This window comes from Trachurus trachurus (genome assembly GCF_905171665.1).
Source record: "Trachurus trachurus genome assembly, chromosome: 9".
Lineage (NCBI taxonomy): Eukaryota > Metazoa > Chordata > Actinopteri > Carangiformes > Carangidae > Trachurus > Trachurus trachurus.
Window position 1 is genome coordinate 23,929,740 of NC_139895.1, and position 23,696 is coordinate 23,953,435.

Consider the following 23,696-nt stretch of genomic DNA (forward strand, 5'->3'; position numbering starts at 1 on the left):
GAGAAATCAAGAGTTGAAAGTTGAACCGTCTGTCATAAACTGTCAACGGAGCGCGCACAGCAGTGACTTCAGTCCTTTACAGTCTGCTTCAGTCTCACACTAAAATGACTCTGCTTTGGACACCGCAGTAGTAAGCAACACAGCACCGTAAGTCTAATGAGGACAGTTTGTAGGTCAGGGGTTTTATCCTCGACAAAATATCATGTGAAATAGGTCAGAGTGATTGAAAACAACTGTACTATTTTAGCGGAACGTTAAAACGTCCGCGCGTTGTTATAAATAATGGAGTAGGCTATCACCTGGACCGATAACACAGCCATGCACAGGTGAAGAATGTAATAGGGCTAATTAGACAAAACTAGCATGATGCAGGCAGTTGTTATTGTATTATATTAGAGAATTGGCTTTATGGACAGCTCCACTACTTCCTGAACTTTAGCCAGCTCCTTTATTTCCTGTCTTACATTATTGGACAATGATTAATCCAGGTGTGTCTGACCTCACAACAACGGTCAGACACACCTGGATTAATCAGTTTGTCCAATAATGTAAGACAGGAAATAAAGGAGCTGTAATATTGAGGAAAAGGTGACTGGTATATAGGCTATGGTTCGACAGTCTTACAGATCCTATTTTGTTTCGGTGATGGTGCAAGAGTTTTGACGTGTCTGTGGTCCACTTTTCTCTCAAAGTTTTCACAATGAAGTCCCCTCCCTTCAATCAGCCCCACATCTTGATAACATTTAAACCATGTTTTGCATCCCCCTAGACCCCCTCACCCCCCAGGGCAATTCATGTAGCCTATAAGAAATCTGTCAGATTGTTAACCACACATAAATATAAATTTAAATGTTTTCTTACATGTTTAAATGAAACTTGGTGAAAAAATGGGGCTAAAACGTTGTCAAATAGAGAGTCTTGTTTCCAAGAGCTAAATAAGAAGTGAAATTGTGAAGCAGACTCACATTCACGTCGTTAATGTGACAAAGTTTTATGTTAACAGTGCACTGTACAGTCTAGGCTTCTTTTTACAGTCTATGTGCAGCACGCATCCCAGGCTGCTGCAGTCAAATCAAGGCTTGATGTAGGCTATAGTCCCAGTTTGTGCAGTTTAGAGGCAAGACATTAATTCAAACTCTGCAGTGATCATGGTCAAATTGTGTGTTTGCAGTTTATACCCTAGTCACATCTTCAGTGATCTGACTCATGTGATGTGGTGTTATAGCTACTATTATTATTGTAATTATTATTTTGTTATGTTATTATTATACTGCCAGGAGTCATGCTCTATAGTTGTCCAGCTTCCATGCTCACTTTAAATTTTCCACATGGTATTTTAAATGTTTCTACATATTAGGTACAATTGTTATTCCAGACGATGTCAAGGGAGCATTTTCTGTCCAAGCAATTGCAGGATAAAACATGTTGTGTGGCAGACATGCTCTGACCATATTAAGACAACACTTTTATGCTAGATACACTGTAGGGGTCAAGTTTGTCATCATTCTCAAATGCTTTTGCTAGGAGTTTATAATGCAAGAGAAGGAACTTCTTGTCATGTCACGAGGCACAGTATAGCCCTGCTGTCTCTTTTGCAAGAAGCAAGAATATAATAACTTGGATACATTACAGAAGTTTTTCAAACTTTATGGTCAACCATGCATCAGTCAAGCTATTTTGACCTCAGTAATTCTGCCTCTGACATGATTATGGTATAAGCCAGTTCCAATTTATTACTTATTGTAGTGCATGTTATATTTGCAAATTCTGTTTCTACTTGTCAAGTGGCTTAATCCAATAGCTGGACAGAATACAAACTAAAAAGGCTATGGCTGAGCCTAGAGCAACGCTGCTTTAATCTTTGGCTGAAGATGATAACAGAGGACTGGCCAACGAGTTGTTCTTTTCATCTTGAATTGGAGAAAGCATTAAGCGAAAGTCCAGTGAAAGGAAAGTGAGAAGACTGACCTGATCGTCAGCATCCATTAAAGAGACAGTTTACTGCCCTGGTTTTCTTTCTGCTCGACACAAATTCCTTATTTAAGACACAAGATGCATAATTAGAGGCTCTGTATGTGACTCATTTGCCTACTACTTCCTGCACACAGAGTTATGTCTTGCAGTTTTCATATGCGGCAGTGCAGAAGAAATGACAATGAAAAGGTTGAGGAAAAAAGATTACAGAGGGGTTATGAAAAGAGGATGAAGGCTGTGTGTCAAAACTGCCGCTTTGCTTGGTGATTTAGGTATTTCAGTGATTGTGTTTGCTGATCAAGTGACTGAACAGATGCTGACAGGAAAACTTCAGGATAGACTTTGAAGGCATTGAGCTTCTCTCCATTCCTGACAGACAGCGCTGTTTATTTAATTGGACTGTCCTTCTGTCATTAACACAGGGTCATCGTCCCTGCAGAACAGATGTTACAGTAACTAATGAGTAGCTGAGCTCACTTCATGGGGTTAAAGTTGAACACTCAGCCCCCTCATCTTGTTCATCCAGTCACACCCCTTCTTGAAGCTCAAAGGGTCAACTTTAATTTGCTGCACATTTCTGTGCGTATGTATGTGCACACACATACGCACGTGCTGGTATGAGTGTGTGTGTGTGGACAGGGCAAACCAGTGTGTCTCATTTCGAATAACCTTGACCAACTGCTCTGTCAGAACACATGATGGGGGATGTAAAGAAAGAAAAAAAAAAGTGAAGCAAAAACGTGCTGTCACGTCATAACTTATAGCGCAGTGTCCGAAGGCGCTTATTTTCATTTTTTAAACATGTCCAGCTTGGCTAACTGCCACTTTAGCTGTCCTTTTCCCTCCGTCTCCACACACTTTGCCCTGTATTTAAGCAGGGAAGATGTCCAACTCACCTCTCACTTCACGTGGAAGCAGTAATCACATGTTCAGGGCTGGACATTCACCAGCAATCAAGTAAAAGTTTCTCAAGCTTTTTGAGAAGAAGAAAAACGATGTGCACTGAGTAAACCAAAAGGGCAAGGACAGTAACAGGGATCATATGGTAATCCTTAGATCTTCTGTTGAACACAGGCTGTTACCGGCAGACATGCAGTTGCTGTAATGAGTCAGTTTATCAAGACATTCACCTCAGGGCAAGATTACATTACCAAACAAGTTTGTTCATACACATTAAACAGTGCAGTGCAAGTATTGATTTTGTTTCCTCGTGTACAGTAAATCTGAGATTGTGGATCCCACAGGTTTTGCTTTGCTTGTTGTGGTCTGGCTTGACAATGGTTGAATAAGCTTGAGATCTGTTAAGTTGATTAACAGTTCTCTCCTTCACTGTCCTCGCTGAAGACTGCATGAATAAAATCAGACACCAACTTAATGCACGTTTCTGGGTAATATTCTTCTATTTATCTTTAACAGCATGTAATTACCTTGCTGGTGGTCAGGGAGCCCGAACTCCCACAAGCAAACTCTTTAAAACCTGTTAATCTCCAATGTGGTTCCACTGACTCAGAGCAACCCCCACTGAAGACACACATGGATATTTTTATTGCCACATCCAAGCAGTGGAACAATGAGGTGCATTGACGCATCTAGAGCAGAGTTCTTAAACAGGGGGTTCGTGACCCTTAGGGGGTCCGTGGAGGTGCTGCGGGGGGGTCGTGGAATTTTTGGTTGATTAGAAAATGTTTTATATCTTTTAGTTTCAAATAAAAACGTTGATTTGAATAGCTTGTCTGCATGATTATCATGACTTGTTGGTAGTGGCATTGGTATCAGTGAACAAGGTCTGTTTATAAATGGCAGTGGCACAGCCAACCTACTCACTGTGCCTTGTACTCGTTCAGAAAAAAACATGAATATATGAACCTGTGTATTATTTGAATAGCTTAGTATTGAATGCACAATAACAAGCTACGTTTATGGTATTGGGTCCAGTTTAATGCAATACACTTTTTTTAATATAGTAGGGGGTCCCTGCTCCATCTCTCCGTCAGTTTAGGGGTCCTCGGCCTGAAAAACGTCGAAGACACCTGATGTAGACTAGAGGATAAAAACAACATTTTAACATTAATGCAAATCATTGTTGTAAAACAGAATCCTAATAGCATCTTGTTTAGAGTTTCTAAATGACCATCTCTGATTTTGTGCAGGTCTGGAGGCTACCCGAGAACCATCATGGTTGGTACAGTCCGCCAGATAACAGTAGATACTGATCCAGGTACCCCCTACTTCCTGCGAGTTGACTGGGCTGTGGACCTGGGTGCTGGGTTTACACTAGCTCTCACAGATGGCAGCTCAGCGTGGCTTGGAGAAGGTAAATTTCAGAAACTTATCAGAAATTGAGGATTATTCAAAGTATTCAGAGGATCACATTCTCTTGTTGTGTTTTTATCCACAAATTTGTAGGGCTGGACCGATTAATTGTCATTTATGATTTGAGCCTTTCTCAAACATATCAGTATCGCCGTTTGCATTGGACGTTAAAAACCAAGCGTAAGCACTTTTTTTGTGCATTCAAACTTTGCAGGTGAACTACAGACTTGCTTGGTTTAATTTAAAAATGGCATCCTTGCATTGGTTGTCCACTTTGTGTTTTTTTTCTGTGGCTGTCTCATGTATTTAGGTTTGCCCCACACACCACCACTAAAGGACAGGGGCAAGTTGTAAAAAGAAAGTGTGTATTAGTTTTTTACAGGCTTTTTCTGTAGATATATTTACTTTATTTACAATATTGGCTATTTATTCAGTTATCTGTTTTTGCTCCTTAATATCAGTACTGGCACCGGCCTCAGAATTCCCATGTTTGTTGGGACCTACAAATTTGGGCTTATAGGGACTTAGATCTTCTGATCAGTGACTGTACTGGGCCACTACCATTTGGTTGGCAGTCCAAACATTGTAGGCACCTGGCTGAACCCCATCTCATAATATTATAACTGTTGGTTCTTTAACCAATGTGACTGCAATGACCTTGTTTCATCATCCCCATTCACTCCTGGTCTGCAGCTTACAGGTGTATGAAGTAGATTAAACTCTACAAGGCTTGTCTTTGTATGTGTGTTCAGTGTGTGTGTGTGTGTGGTTACATATGCACATGAGTAAGTATACTGTGGAAGGACACCTGGAACATAACTGCTCCCTAGTTTTCTATTGCTGTCCATCTGCAGAGTTGACAGGCAGAGATGGGGTTGTGACAGCTATGTGCGGGCTTCTGGGTCGTCAGCGTTTCTGTGTTTGATGTGTTAATTGGGACCCTCAGCTGTGTGTGAGCAGCTGTGCAACAGCTGATGACATTCCCCTCGGTTTCTCTGCATGCTTCTCTTCAAATCAGCTTTCACATGCATCCATGCATCAATGTAATTTATATTTATAGTATTTCTCTGCAGTTCACTTGCCACCTATTTGAACTCTGTATAGTTGCTGGCAATTGCATGACTTTAACATGACATGGAAATGAGTAAAATGTTTCATAAACATCTCTCTGTTCAGTTTCAGAGGATGAAGTGTCGAAGGAAGCCATTGAAGTAGGAGTCTCAAGGGAAAGATATGTTGATGATCTTCTTCAAGCACTAACAAGAAGTGAGAAGGGAGGAGGACGAAGAGGATGCAACAAGGTGTATTCTTTCCACCTTTCTCCAGATCACTGTCATCTCTCATATCAGAAGATCTCTAATGATGTCTCGGTAAGCTCTGGTAGATATTTATTAGTTGGCTGGTGAACAAAATCTTTACATTCTTAGGTCTAAAATTGATCATTTTCGAAGTGGTACAAGTTACAGTTTTAAAGCTTTGTACAATGGCAGTGCATAAAAAACAAAACAAAAAATGCAACCGCCTCATTTTTTCCACTCGGACTGCTGCACTGGCACAGCTCTAAGGCCACTGCAGAGATCATTAAAAATTTACAGTTGTGCAGGAAAAAAAAGTTGATCCTGACTCAGCTTCTGTTGCAGCACAGTTCTATATCATCCGGCATGTTGTCCAATCAAATACATGCAATCACGTATGTCTAGCACATAACTTTGCAATATGAATGCCATATTCAGTGATGGCAGTGACCATCGTCCTCACTAACATTACCTGCAGGGGGCACAAGTATCAAAATTGACAGTACTTAATACTTGCCTTGCCTGTACTGTAGATGGAGCACATTGATATGTCTGCAGTTTTTAACATCTAACCTCTCGTGCCGACATAAAGCTGGACTGGGACTCAAACTTGGTGCCTTGTGTCTATAGTTGGATGATATTTTCTGGAACTGGTTTTGGATGCTTTTTTTCTCTGGCACAGAATGTTCTTATTTAGGGACATTATACATCATACATCACAATAACCATCTAAAGGAGATAGAACAGACTCATTAGCTGGAGTGGAGAAGTTTGAAAGCCAAGTGTTGAATCGATGTGGTTCACCCTTGGATTCCACAACAGTGTGCACTTTCCTCTTGTCACTATTCCCTGGGGATAAATGCATCTAACGACATACAACAAAATAGAAAGGAAGTCTTATTTTTTACAGGGGGGGCTGTAAAGGAGATAAGGTTTATAGTCTTTCAACATTATAGCAGAATTAGAAAGGCTTGGTTGCCTTTGGGCCACTGTGGAAAAAGCCACAGATAGGAATCATTTGCTTTGTTAGCAGTCATTTGATAGCAACAGTCTGAGCCGGATGTCTAATGGCTAATGTAAACAGTCACCTCCCCACATGAAAGCACATCTCCCTCACATTTCTCTAACTTTCTGCACTGACAACAACTGAAAATGTTCAGAGGCTTGCACTGTAGACCGCGCTAAGGTGGTTCTTCCACAGAAAGTGACAGGTTTGACGGAGTACAGGTCATGGTGCTTTCAGTGGATTTAGGTGCAATTCTTCCACTGTGAGAGGATGCTGTTGCCTTCAGGGAACATTTCACTTGGGGTCCTGGGACTGCTGTGCTGGCAGAGAAGACCAGAAGGAGAAGGCCAGGGGGGGCAAGTTAGACTGTAGAAACTGCAAATCCCTGATTTATGGCCAGGGTCGTTCCCAAAACAACAGTTGATTAGAGCCTTTTTTTAGTGTGGGCCACATATACAAGTGTGCCTATGTGTGCATGTGTATGTGTCCAGACATGCAGAAATTCTGTAGGTTTTAGATGAGGCTGCCAGGCCATCAGCCTTTCAGTATCATATTTGGAAAATCAGTTATTTCTAATGTGTGTGATTGTGCCACCTGCAACTAGTCAAGGCTTTTTAAATGAAATAATAAATTATTGATATTGTGATAATTCACAATGCATTTTGGACACCCAGATGATTGCCACTTTGCAACAGAGAGACAAACAATTGATTTGACCTCATATATTCCCCAATTAAACAACTGTGCTGGTTTTGACACAAATGTATGAGTTCTCTAATTTGTGTGGGTGGTAGTTTTCGCTTCATTTTTCTCCTCTCTGTTTCTTTTCTTTCTTTTTTTTGCTCAGGGAAATGTTGTTGCCAAAAGGAGCAACTAGACCACACAAAATGATTGACAAATCAGCCTCAAGTGTGCTTTTAAAAACTGAATCCATGCACACATTGTTGCTGACAGTAATCATCACTGTGTGTGGTTGACACAAATCTATGAATCCTGGGGGGCTATTTGCATTAAGTGCAAACTACCACTCTTGTCTAACACCTGCTTCTTTCCTTTTTTTTCTTGCTCTTCCTGGTTTGCCTTTTTTTTCAGCACGCCAGAGGTTAAAAACTAGAACATATTTTCCCAGCCAGATAATTTGAGGGTGCAGAAATGACCAAAAATGAGCCAAGTTTCCTTTGGGAATAGAAGAAAGGAGGGCAGAGGCAAACCAGGTGGTGAACTTAACCTGACATTAATATTTTATGAATATGACCCCAGAAGTTGTAATGATGAATGTAATTTGGGTCTTTGTTGTAAAACTACTACTATGCAGGTGTTTTAGATGGCTAAGTCAGACATTATCTCCTCCTTAATGTCTGTTAAAGTACCAATCTGTCATTGGGGGGGGGGGGGGGGGGGGGGGGGGGCTAGCACTAACACTTTGCTGACACTGAATATTCTTGGAGATTGAGGATTTAAGCGGAGCTGGAGATTAATTAGGCTACCAAAGCAAATTGAAAAAAAAAATTTTGTTGCTTTTTTGCTGTTTTTTCTCCTTACTTTATCGGTTTGCAGTTATTGCATCTTATTTTGTTTTGTGAAAACTACAGAATTATTTTATATACTATAGTCATACTGTGACAAACAGCAATTGTTCAGAGGTCATTTCCGTGTAAGTATTACTTTATCTTAAAGCAGAAGTGAGTGATCCGGTCGTTTTCGCTAATGCTGCGTTCCAGGCAGGCTTTTGAAATCGTAAATTACAGCTTCAAGTCACAACTTACGACTTTGTAGCGTTCCAGGCAACCCACTCGTGTTTTTCCGACCTGTTTTACCGGTGAAAGTCACTATAACGGCCACTCGTAACTTCCGACCCGTGAACTCGTACCAGATCGAACTGGTACCACTTCACGGTCGGAAAAATACGAGTTTCCTTGAACGCACCATAACAGTCCTCGTCGCTACGTCACCACATTCACGGCGTTCCTTGGCTGCACACACAGCCCTGCATGCCGTTCTCTCTCCTCATTGGATAAAAACTGTAGGATACGATAAATGTTTTCTCTTCGGCTCAGAGCAGAGCAGAGGGACTGAGAGACCCGTGTTTCAGTCCAAACACTCTATGTAAGTGATTGCTGTCGGAAGATATAACTATTTAAGACTTATATTAACACAAATATATCACTCACTTCTGCTTTAAACTACAGACCAGATTTGATCTGGAGAGATTGGTGACTCTTCTTCTTGACACTTGTGATAATCAAAACCCCAGGATACTGGATGAGTCCATGTGGAAGAAATGTGACTCTGATTATTCCACATTTTTGGTTTTTCAAACAGATTCTATATTGTTATTCGCTGGCGATAAAGCTGTACAGTGTGACACCAGCCACCAATTTAACTGGAGACACCCATGTTTTCTTATCTCTCATGTCGGTTCAATCATCCTACATTCTGTGAAATTACACATTTTTTATGTGTTTGTAGAAAGACTGAGTTTGTCAACATTATTTACAAATAATGTAAATCATGTGCACAATCATTTCCAATTTCCAAAGTTTCTTGGACGTTAGATGAAATTCAGTTTGACCAGACCAATCATAATTTTCGTCATAAGTTTTTAATGTTGTTTATCTGTTCTGTGTCTGTCTTCCTTTGTGCTTGGTGGTAATTCTCCAAGCTGATTTATTCGAATTTTTATTTTTTTTGGTTTTGTGTCTCAAACCAAACATGTAGTTTCACTATGCCTAAAATTCACAGAAATAATATTTTGTTAAAAAAACTAGAAAAACTGCAAACGCTTCGCTAGTGTAATGATATTCAGCCTCTGATTTTTAATTGTTGGAGCTGTAGTAATGTTTTAGTGCTACTAGGATGACTCGTGGTCTTTGTAAAACTGATAATAATATGTAGGCACACTGGGTCGTCTGTCCGCTTAAACCAGAGTGCCATCTACCTACATGTGAGATTGATTTTTTTAATGACATTAGTTCATGTTAACTGTTTGGATGTACGACAGGAGGAGTAGCCACTAGATTGCTGATGATGCAAATTTTCACCCCCTTGAAGTGGCCAGAATGCTTTTATGGTGGTGGTTTCAGAAAAAAAATTCAAAATGAATGAAGACATATTGTTTACAAGTTTTCTTTTAGTATCTGGGAACTTGGCGCAGTCAGATGTAAATCCTGACCACATTCAAGAGTCTGATCCACCAACACATTTCTCCTACAGTCTTCACCAGCAAGGTCCACCTCACAAGGTTTTCAAGACCATGTGTGCCTGGCACTGCCTGCATCACACAAACATCACTGAACCCAATATTGTAGACAGATATCGAAGCAAGATGAAGTACTTTAAGTATTTTCCCCCTGCACTCTACGCTGTTCTCTCTATGAGAACATTTGTGCTATCAGTGATGGACAGACTGCTGTCGCCCCCTCCCTACACTTCCTGCTCTTTATCTAGCCTCGCCGCCTCTGCACAGCGGATGAGGGAGTTGATGGGACAAGCTGATCTCTGCTTGATGCCCACTCTTCCCATACTGAGCACCCATGCCCACCCTTGAACACTGTCTCTTTTGTCATCAGCTCTCACCCACTCACTTCCGTGTTCCTTAATAGGTGTTTCAGATTGAGAGGCAGTGGGAAATCTGGCGTTTGATCACTGACATGTTCACTTGGGTTATGTTTTAAATTATAGGACACTGGGGCTGGACTCTATGTTGGCAAATTAGCTAAATGAAGATGACTGAATTTTGTGATAATGTCAGCTTTATTGATTACTGATTATTGATTAAAGGAGTTATTGTCCTCTGATTCTTGGGAATAAATGGTGGGTTAGATCTGCAGCGGCGTGTTGGACAGTGTGATAAGGAAAGCTTTGTGTCCACTGTGCCCACAGTGTGTTGTGGTATCATTTTCACTAGGGCTGTGTTCCTTTGTCTTTGTCCTCCACACCTACACCCCCCCTTCTCCACGGGTTTGACCTTATGGTCTGGCTAGCTGTCTGGAGACACACATGCAAACAAACAGTGGACCACACACACACTGGACCACATTATCTGAGGACAATTTCATCCTGGGAAGAGGATTTTATATTCACATATTTTACTGAATGTGGGTGTCAAGAGTGTCATATGGAGGGGATTTTTCAGTGTCTGCAAGGTCAAGAAGTTCATTGCCTTTGACGGTCAGAAACTAGCCTATCTTTATTAGTTAAAATTTAGAATGTCTTTTGCTATTAGAGATTGAAACAACACTACTAAGAACCATTTATGTTTTTTGTGTGTTTTTAGTTGAGAAAACAGCAGAGAAATGTGGCAGTGGGCTGTGTATCACAGATGAACAGTCTGACCTCCCACACCTTGGCCAAAGTTGCCAACAGTGTACAGGCTGACCTTTAACTTTATCTCAGTGTCTCAAGAGAGATGCCAAAGCTCAAGAAAATAAAGATAGCTTTTTAGAGTTTCTCTGTCTTTCAACAAGGAGCTTGAACCAATAAAAACAAAGATTCATCACTGCTTATCTGATGTGTAAAAATTAGCTTGCTGCGTGCCTACATTTTCAGATTTACATCTTGTTTAGTGCATCCTTCCTCTTTCCATGCAAGGCAATAGGCTAAAGGTAAACTTTTGGTTATGTGGAATTTCCATGTTTACTTAGGTCTCCCAAACGTTGAAAGTAAAGACAGTGAAAGACGCAAGATTTGGTATTTAAAGGAAGGAGAAGCCGAAAATAAACAGCGGCTGAGTTCTATTTTCAGTGTTAATCCAGTAAATAAGGGTTGTGATTCCAGCAGTTTAGATCACTGTATCTGGTGTCTTAAACTGGTAATACTATGTTGCCATGCTGGTCAGGAAGATTTGTGGTTTTAAACTGTGTTAGTGTGTGAAACTTTGATGGCAAAGTTTGACAAAGTCCCAGTTATTATTATGGAGTGAGACTTCACATAGTGTACTCATTATGTCAGTGTTCAAAGCCTTCACATTATACTTTGTCACATGGCTGACATGTTTCATTGTGAGCGCACAGTTAGCAATGTATGGACACGATCACTTTCTCATTACTTAAACAGCCCAACATCGCCCAATGTCCCTACACTAGTCTCACAGTTTCACATTAATTGTGGACCATCTGACACAAACACTGAATCACAGCTATGTTGATATGTGGATGACAAAGCTCAGTGTCACACAAACTCCCTCGTAATCCCTGAGAGGAGCCTGCACTGGATCACTGTGACATCCTGATGTTGCTCTATATTTTTATGGCTTCCTGGGAACATCATCCTCCTTTAGATCCTAGGTGGTCTTCTCTGTGTCCCAGTCCTATAAAATGAGTTTTGTTGAATTGCTGATCATTGTGATCAGGATAGGAACTGGTAGCATTTGTGCTGAATAGCCTGTGCAGATGCAAGACAGCTAGAAGGTTATAGAAAACTTAAATGCAAAGATATATACTGTGTGTTTTTGCAAAATATCAATATTCATTACAGCAAGTGATAGGGGAGAAAAATATAGAGAGAGAAAGAAAGAAAAAAGACTTGACAGAAAGAGACTGCCACACATCAGAGGGTTAACAGAGATAGATGGGTAGAATAAGGCTATGAAGCTGTGGGAGCGACGTGAAGCGAGTGTCCACTCACTGAAACATGTTGAGGTTCACTGGTGGAGGGGAAAACAGCTGTGTTGCCTGCCAGGACAGTCTCAACCTGGGACAAAAATGACAAGTATTTTATGAGAGCTTTTGAAGATGGAAGCTTTATTATAGTGGGTCTGCAACCTCCACGCAGCCCAGTGAAGATTTAGCACCTCATCACCTTCTGGTTTCCCAGTACATCATGAGCAGTACCTTTCTGTCTGAGTGCACATCAACTGTGTGTATGTGTGTGTGAATCTCCAAGGCAACAAGCAAATAGAGTCTGCTGCTGTTTGAAAAAAAAAGTTTTGTGAAGCAGCTTTGATGAGCAGACTCTTGCAAGTTGAATTTGCCTTTCTGTATTTGAGTATTGTCATTTGCTGTAAATTGAGTCCCTTTTGGCCAAATTTGGAGAGCTACAGTGGAATTTAGAAAATTCTACACATTGACTGTTAAATGTTAGAAAATGCTGCAACGCCCCGGCCCTGCTCTATGACTAAGCGCCAGTGTACAAACTGAATGAGGAATGTTTTATTACTTCTGAAGCCTGCCTGTGATTCCAAAGAGTCACCGACAAAAATCAACAGAGGAGAGGGAGGAAACTGTGTCCGTGCTCTTGGATCATTTACTTCTGACCACTGAATTCATCCTGTTTTTCTCACAGACAGAAGAAAACACATCATCATCTTAAAAAATGTCCCACTTCAAATAAAATGTGATGTAATGGTTTGTTGCACTTCTGTATTGCACAGCTTCTTGGGATAACAGTGAGGTGCTGCTCATTTTTTTTCCCCGTAAGTAGATTTGGGAAGCTGCTCTGGATGAGACTTTTAGGTTCTTGCATTAAATCTGGCTTATGGTGCTTGCCATCCTTTTTCCAGGTAACGTCCTGCAGCATTTCCTCGAGGATCCCCAGGTCCTCCCGGGGCAGCTGGGAGATGTAGCCTTAAATCTGTCATCCTGCCTCCTCCCAGTCTGGCATGCTCAAAGGGAAGCACCCAGAGGTTATGCTTACCATGTGCCATGAACTAACTTAACTGTCACCTGTCAGTGCAGCGAGATCCTCCCACATTGCTGAGCTCCTGAAGACAGAACTTTGCCTTAATGTTATATAATTTTGAATTAAATAGTCCATTGCTATTTGATCCTTCTCTCATTTTTCTTCTTTTCTGTCTTCTCTTTCCCACCGTCCTTCAGGTGTGCTTGGGCTCTGTGGAGCTCCAGCCAGCTCCAGACCCTCTAGAGCTGAACAGGGAGATGATTGGCCAGTCCCTAAAGCGCAGCACAGATCTAGAGTCAGAAAACTGCCAGCTGTTGGAGGAAAACCGTAGGCTGAAACAGCAGCACCACAGGATACTCAGAGAGTAAGAATAAAGACGGAAGCAGCTCTGCCGGTGGATGAAACATGTGTGTTTATGAAAGAATGTTCGATGGACAGCAAATGGCATGTTCAGATGGAAAACACCCCGTCAGAATCTAATTATATTCTTTAGATGTTAGCTGCTGGCATTTGTTTGTTGATCGTGTTGTTTGCATGCAAACTCCCCTTGCTTCTAGTCACGCTGCCAGCTGTTTATGTCCACAACAATCATCTATGACATCATCACCGGTCGCCCATGTAGGAGTTTTGGGGGCTACACCCAGTTTACAGGGCTCATGATTTCTGGGAATTAACTCTGATGAAATATTTGTCTTTAATGTCATATATCCCTGGCGCTTGAGTTCTTTTCAAATTGCATTTTTGGTGTGATTGATTATCTCCAATCCAGAGATAGAGGCTCAGGACTTTGACAGCATTATTCTTGCACACAAATTGTCTCAGGAGGAAGACAAACACTAATTCTTGGCTTTTACAACATGTGTTATTCTCTGTCAGCCATGTGTACATGCGCAAATGCGCATGTATGTGAACTTTTTGAAAAGTATATTGATGTATGTGTGTTTCCTCACCAGACTGGAGCAGCGAGTTCAGGATAAGGAGAAGTTGGAGAGGAAGCTGTACTCACGTTTTGGCATGGTGCTGAACGAGAAGAAGGCAAAGATCAGAGGCCTGCAGGACACTGTCCGCCAGCTCCAAGGAACCACGGAGCAGCAGAGAGATGTGAAGGAGAGACAAAGGTCAGCAGGCTGGTGTTACATGACTTCCTCTGATGCTTTGGCAAGCCTTGCCTACTTTGGCACTTTAATATACAGGAACCAGTGAAATACACACAGGGTTTAAGTATAAACACTACTGATGTATCAGTGTTTTTATCACTGTTACCATGACCAACTAATCAGAACAATATGTAGTATAATACATATCAAATATTGTCATAGCTATTTTATTTACAATAATGGAGGTATTATATATTCTGAAGAACATGAAAATTTTTTGTGAATGCCCTGAACCCCAAAATATTCAGACAAAGAAAACACAAATTCTCAGAAACATCTCAGAAGCTGCAATGATTAAATGCTTACCATTTTTATATTGAAATGGATATAAAGAATTCATCAGAATAACTGCTGACCAACTTCTTTTCTGCATTTCTAGTCATGTTTCTTGTTGGTACAAACATGTTAGATTACTTGTTGCACAGCAACAGTTGTGAATGGTCTTTTGGTTATTTAGAGCCTTCACAGTGCCAATGGGTGTAACTGGGGGATTTATGTTTCATGTGATGCACTTTATTGTGTGATAGTTAATTTAGCATTTAATGTAGAATAAATTAACTTATTCAGATCATTGCTTTAGTAACACACTTACAAATTTTGTTGCCAAGCGGGTGAGTACAACACTGTCAGATGTTTGCTACACTTCTGGCTTCTGCAGAACACAGACAATGGCTAATTTGTTTTTTTTACAAGCCTGTATTATACCTTTCGTCATCGCCACAGAGTTTGGATGGAAGATTTTACTCATAATTGCGGATCATATGTTTGGCTTTGCCAGTATCCCTTGCGGTCAGTAATATTAAATATTGACGGATGATTACCGAAAGTGTTTGCCAGCACAGTAAAATGAGATGCTGTATTTCCTAAAGCGTGTCACATTGCCCCTCTCACTGATCTGTCCACATGAAACATTTTACCACTTTTTGTTCTCTCTAACTGTAATTTTCTCCAGTGACAATGACACAACTCAGGGAGAAGATGGCAGTCAGGACAGAAGAGAGGAGACAGCTGAGAGCATCCATCCATCCCAGGAGCCAACTATCCTCATCACAGGTGTGTGCATGTGTGCGTGTGTGTGTGTGTGTGTTTGGTGAATGTCACCAGAAGAAACACGGTCCCTGAGGCCCTTAAATAAACTATTATCTGCCAATGCAGGATGAATAATGGGGTAATAAAAGTGAGAGTGTTTTCATCTTGGCCTCTGCTATATGTTGCAACACTAGTGCTCATGATAATAACCAGATTCAAGCATCTCTCCGCCCTCTAATTACTCAGAGAAGAATAACAAAGGCTTTCAAGGATTAGGGGAGAACCAGACATTGTAATACAGAGCAGAATTAATTGTGGCAGTGAGTTGTGTGTTTGTGAGTCAATGTGCACCATGTGTGAGTTTGATTACAATGTAATGTAGGTGCCAGGCTAATGGTTGTAATGCTGCCTATTAAAGGGTAAACAGACAAACAGCAAACTACTAAATACATGTATTGCGTTTGCGTAGCTACTGTATATCATTCGGTCAGGGTGGAGATTGAAGGGTGGAGGAATTAGACTGAATGAGTTAAACACTTAAACATATAGGATCCATTTGCAAGCTTTACCATTGCTACATAGTCAATGTTAGCATTTTGAGCCCTTCACATACCAATCAGGAAAGAAACACTGTGAGCTCAGCGTCAAATTTCATTCCTTTACTTGACAAGAGCTGTCAAGTAAAGCAATAGAAATCAATCTACTTATTTTGCTTCTGTTCTGTCACTTTGCATCTAAGGTGCATAGTAAGAGCTCCTCGTATGCAGGTATTATTACCTCTTCTTTGTAAATGCAGTGTTGCTTAAAGTTTTGGCAAGATTGGTCATTAAAACAGTTATTGCTTATTGCTTATTGACTATGTCTCAACAGCAACACCCACAAATACTGTAGGTCCTTTTAAAACAGGCTCGGTCTCTCGATGTAATCCATTTTGGCTTCACAGGGCACCTTTATCAGAATTTACTCTCACATATCAGTTATAAATTATGCTCCAGTATCTTCCAGTTACAGCACTTACACATTCAACATGTCTTGATCGAACAGGGTGTGCGAGTCATCAAAACACTTTTGGAGTTCCCGTTACTAGCTGGATCCCCCCTGGAACTCCAAAAGCGTTTTGATGACTCCAAAAGTTCTCCAAACCCTTCCTTGGCATGATGGTGATTAGAAAATTGGTTAATTATCAATTTTGGGTGAAGTATCCCTTTATCCTGGCAATGTTTTTGCCCATTCCCGCTCCTCTTTGTGATGTCATAGGTCACAATATGATTCAGTGATGATGCAGACTCTAAGACTTAAGTTAAAGTTTCATGGTTAAGCTTTCCTCAAACTGGTTTTACTGTCCAATAAACTTGACAGTTGCATGTTATTGACTGTGTAAGTGAGGGGCTTGAATGTAAACTTGAAAGCACACACAAGTAGAGAAGCTGCTGAGTTCTGGGAAACACTTCCCAGTGAGTCAGCCCACGGAGTCTGCTGTGATTGCTTCAACAAGGCCGGCCGTGGGGTGGTCCTCCCCGTCCTGCATCATACAGAGTAGCTGTGATGTCACAGGCTGCAGTCTGCTGGGATAACCCACTGATCGCTCTCTCAATGGCCACGTTTGTGTTCGGAGCCAAAGCGAGCCAACCCGAGAGGATAATACATTTGCAAAACACGTTGATGTTGTAGTGACTTCAGCAGGTTCTTGGGGCTTGGCACTCATTCTCTGCACTTTGTCTCAATCACATAAAAACACACACACACCCTCCCCACCATGCCCTTCACTCCAATCCTGGCTTCAGTGAGGATGGATGGAGGTTGTAGATTGGACAGTATGGGTCTTGGCTCACGCACTACGGTGTTTTCAGTCCAGGAAGGTTTTACAATGCTTTCTTGTGTTTTCAGCTTGTCTGTAAAATTCACCTGCCACTTATTTCTTATCTCAGTGCCTAGATGAATTTGTCCCTGTATTCTGATATTGTCTGCTTTTTGAATGTTATGGGTGTGTGTCCCAGCTTGTGTGTGAGCGTATTTGAGTAGTATTTACACTTATTCAGCTGTCCAACAAATTAGTCTCTAGGCGTTGCTCTCTTGGCCATAAGCACTGCGGTGGAGGCAAGCCATATATTCATGTCAGTGGCTGTTAAAATATGCTAATGGATTCCTAATGCATTGTTAGTTCCTTTTTGTTTATATTATGCAGCCCCTGTCTGGTCACCCAAGCAACCAATTAATTCATAGATATATACGGAATGATCTGAAGGCATGAAACATAAATTGTGAGGTGGTACAACCTTTTGTGTTTAAAAAATCTGTAAACACAAGTAGATGAGGTAAACTTTGGTGAGTTTGAGACCTTACTGACCTTTGTGTTTTGTTTTGAGTCCACACCCATTTGGCTAATGCAGAGTTTGACCCAGATTGGAAGCCGTGTGCACAAATGTGGATTGATGTTTTATTTGTACTTTTGAAATCTGCCCAAACTCTACCAACATAGTAGGCTAAACATCACTCCTGTGACATGTGTGGCCTCAGTTAACCCTCATGCCTCAGGCTGTGTTTTCATATTGCTGAAGCCTGATAAGAGAGAAGAGTAATGATAGAGCAGACTTGGAGACAAAAGAAAGAAAAAACTCTCCCCCTGACCCGCTCCCTCCAGGTTTAGCACCTGATAGTGACAACACAGGAAGCATATCACTCACTATGGTGTGACGAAAGATAAAAGATCAAGATGGAGGAAGGAGAATAGTGTGGCTTAAGGGACAAAGGACTGTGAGAGAAGGAAAGGACTAATGGGTAAAAAAAAGTGCTTATTTTAGTCTCAAATGGGCTGGAGCACAGTATTGTTTTTTTAATAAGATTAATCCTATAAACATTTCAGCTCACGTCTTTGAAGTGTTTCCTTTTATCTATACACAACTGCTCAATCTGTCGATCTTTGCATTTGAACAGGCTAGCAGCACTGTTAAAGGGCAAACAGGTGTGTTTGTATGTCTGCATATAAAAGATTGTATCCAAGTCTGACTGGGCTTGTGTGGAATGCCAGATCTCTATTCCCGATAAAGGTCACAGGACTTCGGGTGTGGAGATGTCCATTGTTAACAGAGGTTAACTGATGCAATATGACACAAATGACATTGATGGAGAGTGAGTTTAATTGATGAAGATGGAGAATTTGGGCTTCAGTGATGAAACCACCCAAGTAATCCCAAAAATTTGGAACAAGTCACTATAAGTGTGCAGGCATTTACAGGCAGTGTACTCCAACATTCAGTGGTCATCGTGAAGAAATATTGTAATCATCTACTAAACTCTGATTTACTGAGGACTGGATTGATTTTTTAAATGAACCGCCCTGCAGGTTTAGGGATATCAATGACTTCCTTGATCAAAGATATGTTGTAGCAACAACAAAGTAATGATGTCTGCTTATATGCCTCTGTGTTTGTGCTGTATGCAGGTCGTGATCTTGTGTGCCACGGCATCTCTGTGGACCAGACTTTTTCCGAAGTCGAACAACCGAGACGCAAGCGCAGGCTGCCTCAGACTTCCAGCCCCAAACCTTCTGAGCAGGAACAAAATCACAGGTTAGTCAGTGCTGACGCATCCAGCATATCACCATATTTGGTATCATAGTTGTTCTTATCGCTACTTCCCACTAGATTACTTGAATTTTTTAGTGCATGACACCTCTCCTCACATACAGTAGCATTACAAAAACAAAGCATTTCTGTGGAGGAATTGGGATGGGAAAATGTAGATTATATTTTGCAGATTTTCAAGTAGCTCATTTTAAGATAGTGTCAACATGACACACAATCACACAAAGTCTTCTTTAGTTAAAGAATAAGCTGTTCCATGTGGCCCCAAACCAGTGCGAGGAAATCTTTTCAAGCTTTAATTTTAATAGGTCTATGAAACATTCCTCTCCTTTCCCTCAAGTTTCATTCATGACATTTTTCTTTCATTTGGGGCACTCAAACAAGCCTCTGAAAAACCATCACAGTAACAATTGTGGGGTGCCCTACTGAAATTTCTTGGCCCCTGATTTCTTCCACTATAAAGTCTGAATCATTATTTTGTCGTCATCACTGGTGTTACAGGCAAAACCAACACACGCACATTTCCCAGCATCCATTACAGTAATGTCATCCATGCGTCATTTTTGTTCTGGTTTTCACCATCTTACATCTTACAATACTGATCACATTTCTCATCACATTGAGGTCATATAGGACTCCCCCCACTTCTCTCTGACCACAGCGCTGTCCTTAGATGTGAGGCTGATATACAGATGCTGAAGAACAGCTGCAGTCTCAATGAAGTCTTAATGAATTTGGATTATTTGTGGAAGAAATCAATTTATGTTTTTTATGCACTTTACAAAAAAACAACAAGCTGTGACTTTTCATGTTATACATAACTTATAACAGATGAGTGTGTGTGTGTGTGTGTGTGTGTGTGTGTGTGTGTGTGTGTGTGTGTGTGTGTGTGTGTGTGTGTGTGTGTGTGTGTGTGTGAACAACATGCCAGGGACACACTGGTGGGTCTGAGTCCAAGAGATTAATCAGCTTCAGTCGATGTTTGGATTTACAGAGGTGTCTCCTGGAAATCCGGCTCAAACATACAATGTTGTGAGGTCTTTTTCCTCATTCAACAGCTGCATGTTTTCTCACACTGACACTGCAATAGAATGAGCAGAGATTCTTGGACAGCTGCCTCTTACAACCACAGAGGAGCTCAGACTAACGTCTTAGTATTATCTTTATGCTACTGCCGCATAAAAAGTCTGGAAAGCAACAAATAATAATTTACAACACAACACTTGCTTGTCCAGATGTGCTGATGGTGTGTGTTCTGTTGGAATAGCAATAGCAGCTCTCACTTGCCATGATGTTGTCATGGTACATTGAGAAGATACCCTCACCTCTACATACTGAGGTTGCTTACATTTACAGTAGGTGTTGGCTGGCAGATAAACAACACTAAAAATTATTGCAGTGAAGCAATGACAGCCACAATCAAAAACAGGAAAGGACTCGCAACACTGTATAAGCTCCCCAAAGTACAAAAATTTATTAGAGGACTAATGACAGCACACAGCTTTTGAGTTCCAGTGAAAACATGCACTTTCATTTGCACCCTAGCCTTTGTATTCTTTCATATTTAATTTGTTACCGACATTTTCTTTTCTTTTCAAGAAAAACAAGTAACGTGAGCTTCTTGGACAGAATGGATGATAATATAGTACAATCTTGGCTTATATCAATGAATTGAATTGAATTTCCCATATTTCATGAAGGAGAAAATATTCAATTAAATATGTGATCTTTGTTTTTTTTCTTTTTCCTTCTGTCTACTTTGTAGTCCCTTTTGTCTTTGCGTCTCTCTCTCTCTAACTCCCTTGTCTCTGACGTCCTCTTCATTGAACAGAGGATATTCAGGATTCTTTAACATGATTACAGCGCTAAATTTAAGGTTGTTGTGATGAACAGTTTGTATCCAGCTATGTGGCAAGCCAGTCAACCCTCGCCTCAATACATACCGTACAACTAAAACAGTGACAACCAGGCAACAGTGTCCAGGAGGTGTCCCCAGATTTGATGCCAGATTAAGCCCCAGATTGTTTGCGCAATTTTCACAAAGCTTTGTGAAAATTGCGCAAACAATCTCGTTTGCTTTAACTGTGATAATTACCTGCTCACTGCTCTCATGAGTGACTCGCCGCTTTCCTCTCATTTTCAGTAAATCAGAAAATGAAGAATTAATGATGCAAATTTTTCGCTCTGTTCCGCACTTCTGTAAAGATGCGTTAGTGGTCATGTGATAACAGGCACGTAACGCCACTCCAGTGTTTCCGTAGGAACTGATGACGTTGTTGCTAATGTCATGGAGAGTGGACCAGTATGGAAGTAATTTCTCAAGAGTTTGACTTCGCCCTGAGCTCGAATTTGGCTGCCAAGCCCCTCGGCCTTGGCTCCTTGTGAGACCGGAGAAGAGTAACGACTACTGAGGGACAACAAGCTACACCCAGAAAACAGGGTGTCACCACCAAGGAACCAAAGCTGCTTTGTTGCTCCTTATTCATCATGTCTTGCTGATGTTTTCCTCCCTCTTTTCATTATGAAAATAAACTATACACCATCTCTTTCATTTCCACTTTCTAAACTAGCATTTTGCAAAAGATAATTTGACCTTCCCATTTTGTTCTGGTTTACATCTGCTCTTTTAATTCTGTGGCCCAAACTACCTGAGGGGTGTTATGCACAGGGTTAATAGGGTTGTGTTGTCTTCACCTCCCCACCTCTTCCTTTACCCTGCTACCAGCTTTAGGTCCTGAGGTCATCGCAGTGTGTCTTCTCACTGACAGTAATGAAGCTGGGGAGATCTACTCTTTATCTGACTATTCTACCTTTGGCTTCTGGACTCTCCTGCTGTCTTTTATAATTTGGATGATACCTATATTGTCTGCTGATGACCACGGGTGGCAGCCAGGATAATCCCACAACACGCGCTTGCTGGTTCAGTAATCCCTGCAGGAATGTCACACTCTCCACCGCCAGACCCGTCAATAAGACTTTTTATACAAAGGAGTCCAGATCGGCCGCTGAGGATAATTTGCAGACGAGTGCATGACAACGTGATATGGGGGATGATGAGACAAATTGGGAAAGATGAGACTGCGCTGAATATTTCAGTCAGTAGTTTCATTCAGAAAATAACTGTTAGCATGTCAATGCAGAATATTATAAAACAAAACATATAGATGTTTCCTTATATTTAATAACATTTAAAAGATTGCTTTTGTTTATTTTAAGCAGTTGATGTCATTTTTTTTTTCATTCTAAATTTAAGTGTCAAGTTTCCTTGAAAGGAATTAAAAATACACAATGGAGATGCTAATATTTTAATTTTAATGTGAAATACTGTAAATATTTTAAGTCTGCACAGTAAAAATCGACTGGAAATGTCTCACCAAATAAGACCAGTTTTTTTTAAAGCCTGACTGAAATAAAGATTTTACATGGCAGTGTTTTTGTACTTGGTACTTTTTTTTTCATTCATCATTGTCTAATATGCAAACAACTGATAAACAACAAATTAATTTGTTTATTGACAGTGAAAGCAAAGATGATGAAGATGTCGTTTGTCAAGAAAAAAACTTCTACATCTGAAATGCTTGTGTGGTCATGTCTTTATAACTTGAGAACAATTTGGATTTTGGAGCACTAACATGCATGGATTTAAACCACAAAGGAAATTTTCACATGTCAGTGGTGAACACCAAAACTAAAGTTAAATAGATTCATATACTCACTTTGTTAACGACAGCTTTAGTGAAAAATATCATCTGAGTAGACTCATTAATTCATTAGGTAGTAGCATTTTGGCTTTGGCAGTGTTATCAATGGGCTAGCTTTATGTACGAGCTCAGAAAGGGTTAACAATGTTTGTTAGAGAGCGATGATGGCTATGCCGGCCTGAAATTAAACATTTGGTCACTTGCTTATCATCGTTCTTCACTTACTGCATGCACCTGTAGGATTCCCAGCAGGGAAATGACAGGAGCCCTCCTTCTTTCCCTCTGCACAGAGCTGCAGTGAGACAGAGTGCTCTTTGTCTGTTTTCGGGCCGGGCTGTTCTCACCACTTACACTGTAATGTCTGAAACAACACGGCCTGAAGATGACATCTTTATTTTGCTGAATCCTATCATCACATACTCCATATTGAGTAATGCTGACACTTAAGTCACCCTTTCAAATAGAATGTGCCAACTGGTATCTGCTTCCTGTTTTGATTATTACACTGCAAATTAACCACATTCTGTGCTTCTGTTAAATTGCGCTGACTCATGAGCAGCAGAGCAACAAACAACACTTTATACACATGTGTTTTCTAACTCAAAAATATAATTGGTTTTATTGGGTTTCTTGTGTCAAACTCCATTACCTGTTGCTGCTTATGCTCACAGTGGGCAGTACCGCTGTTTCTGCTGGGGGTGGCACACATTAGGAAGTAACGCAGTGGGCAGGCTGTTTGAAACTATATTCCATGGCAATCAAAAACCAGCTGTGAACTTCCTACCTGATCACTTTTAACTGAATGTGTAATCATCTGCTCTTTTTTGCAATGTATAAAACCATACATATACAGTAGATGACCCCAACCACCTTCTTGCATAGCAGAAGGGCAATACCAGTCATTTTTCATGGCCAGATGAAATCTAGTTGTTGAATATCCATAAACTACATGTTAAGTGCACATTTGGTGCTCAGAAATAATTGCTTACATACACAGTATATACCATAACAGCCACATG

General features: G+C 40.8%; 1 protein-coding gene across 2 annotated transcripts; it reads left to right on the plus strand.

Annotated features, from left to right (window-relative positions):
* Positions 1–53: 53 nt before the first annotated feature.
* Positions 54–22,392, plus strand: LOC310990895 (DNA repair protein XRCC4-like). Of its 2 annotated transcripts, none has more exons than XM_083978436.1 (8): positions 54–147; positions 4,125–4,288; positions 5,464–5,657; positions 13,404–13,570; positions 14,160–14,324; positions 15,316–15,416; positions 18,835–18,961; positions 21,238–22,392. In XM_083978436.1, the coding sequence occupies exons 2-8, from the start codon at positions 4,150–4,152 to the stop codon at positions 21,242–21,244; spliced, it is 900 nt and encodes a 299-aa protein (XP_083834562.1). In that variant the 5' UTR covers positions 54–147; positions 4,125–4,149; the 3' UTR covers positions 21,245–22,392. The 2 variants fall into 2 exon arrangements, with proteins under 2 accessions (XP_083834562.1, XP_083834561.1); XM_083978435.1 differs by having other exon boundaries at positions 21,702–22,392.
* The last annotated feature ends 1,304 nt before the right edge of the window (positions 22,393–23,696 follow it).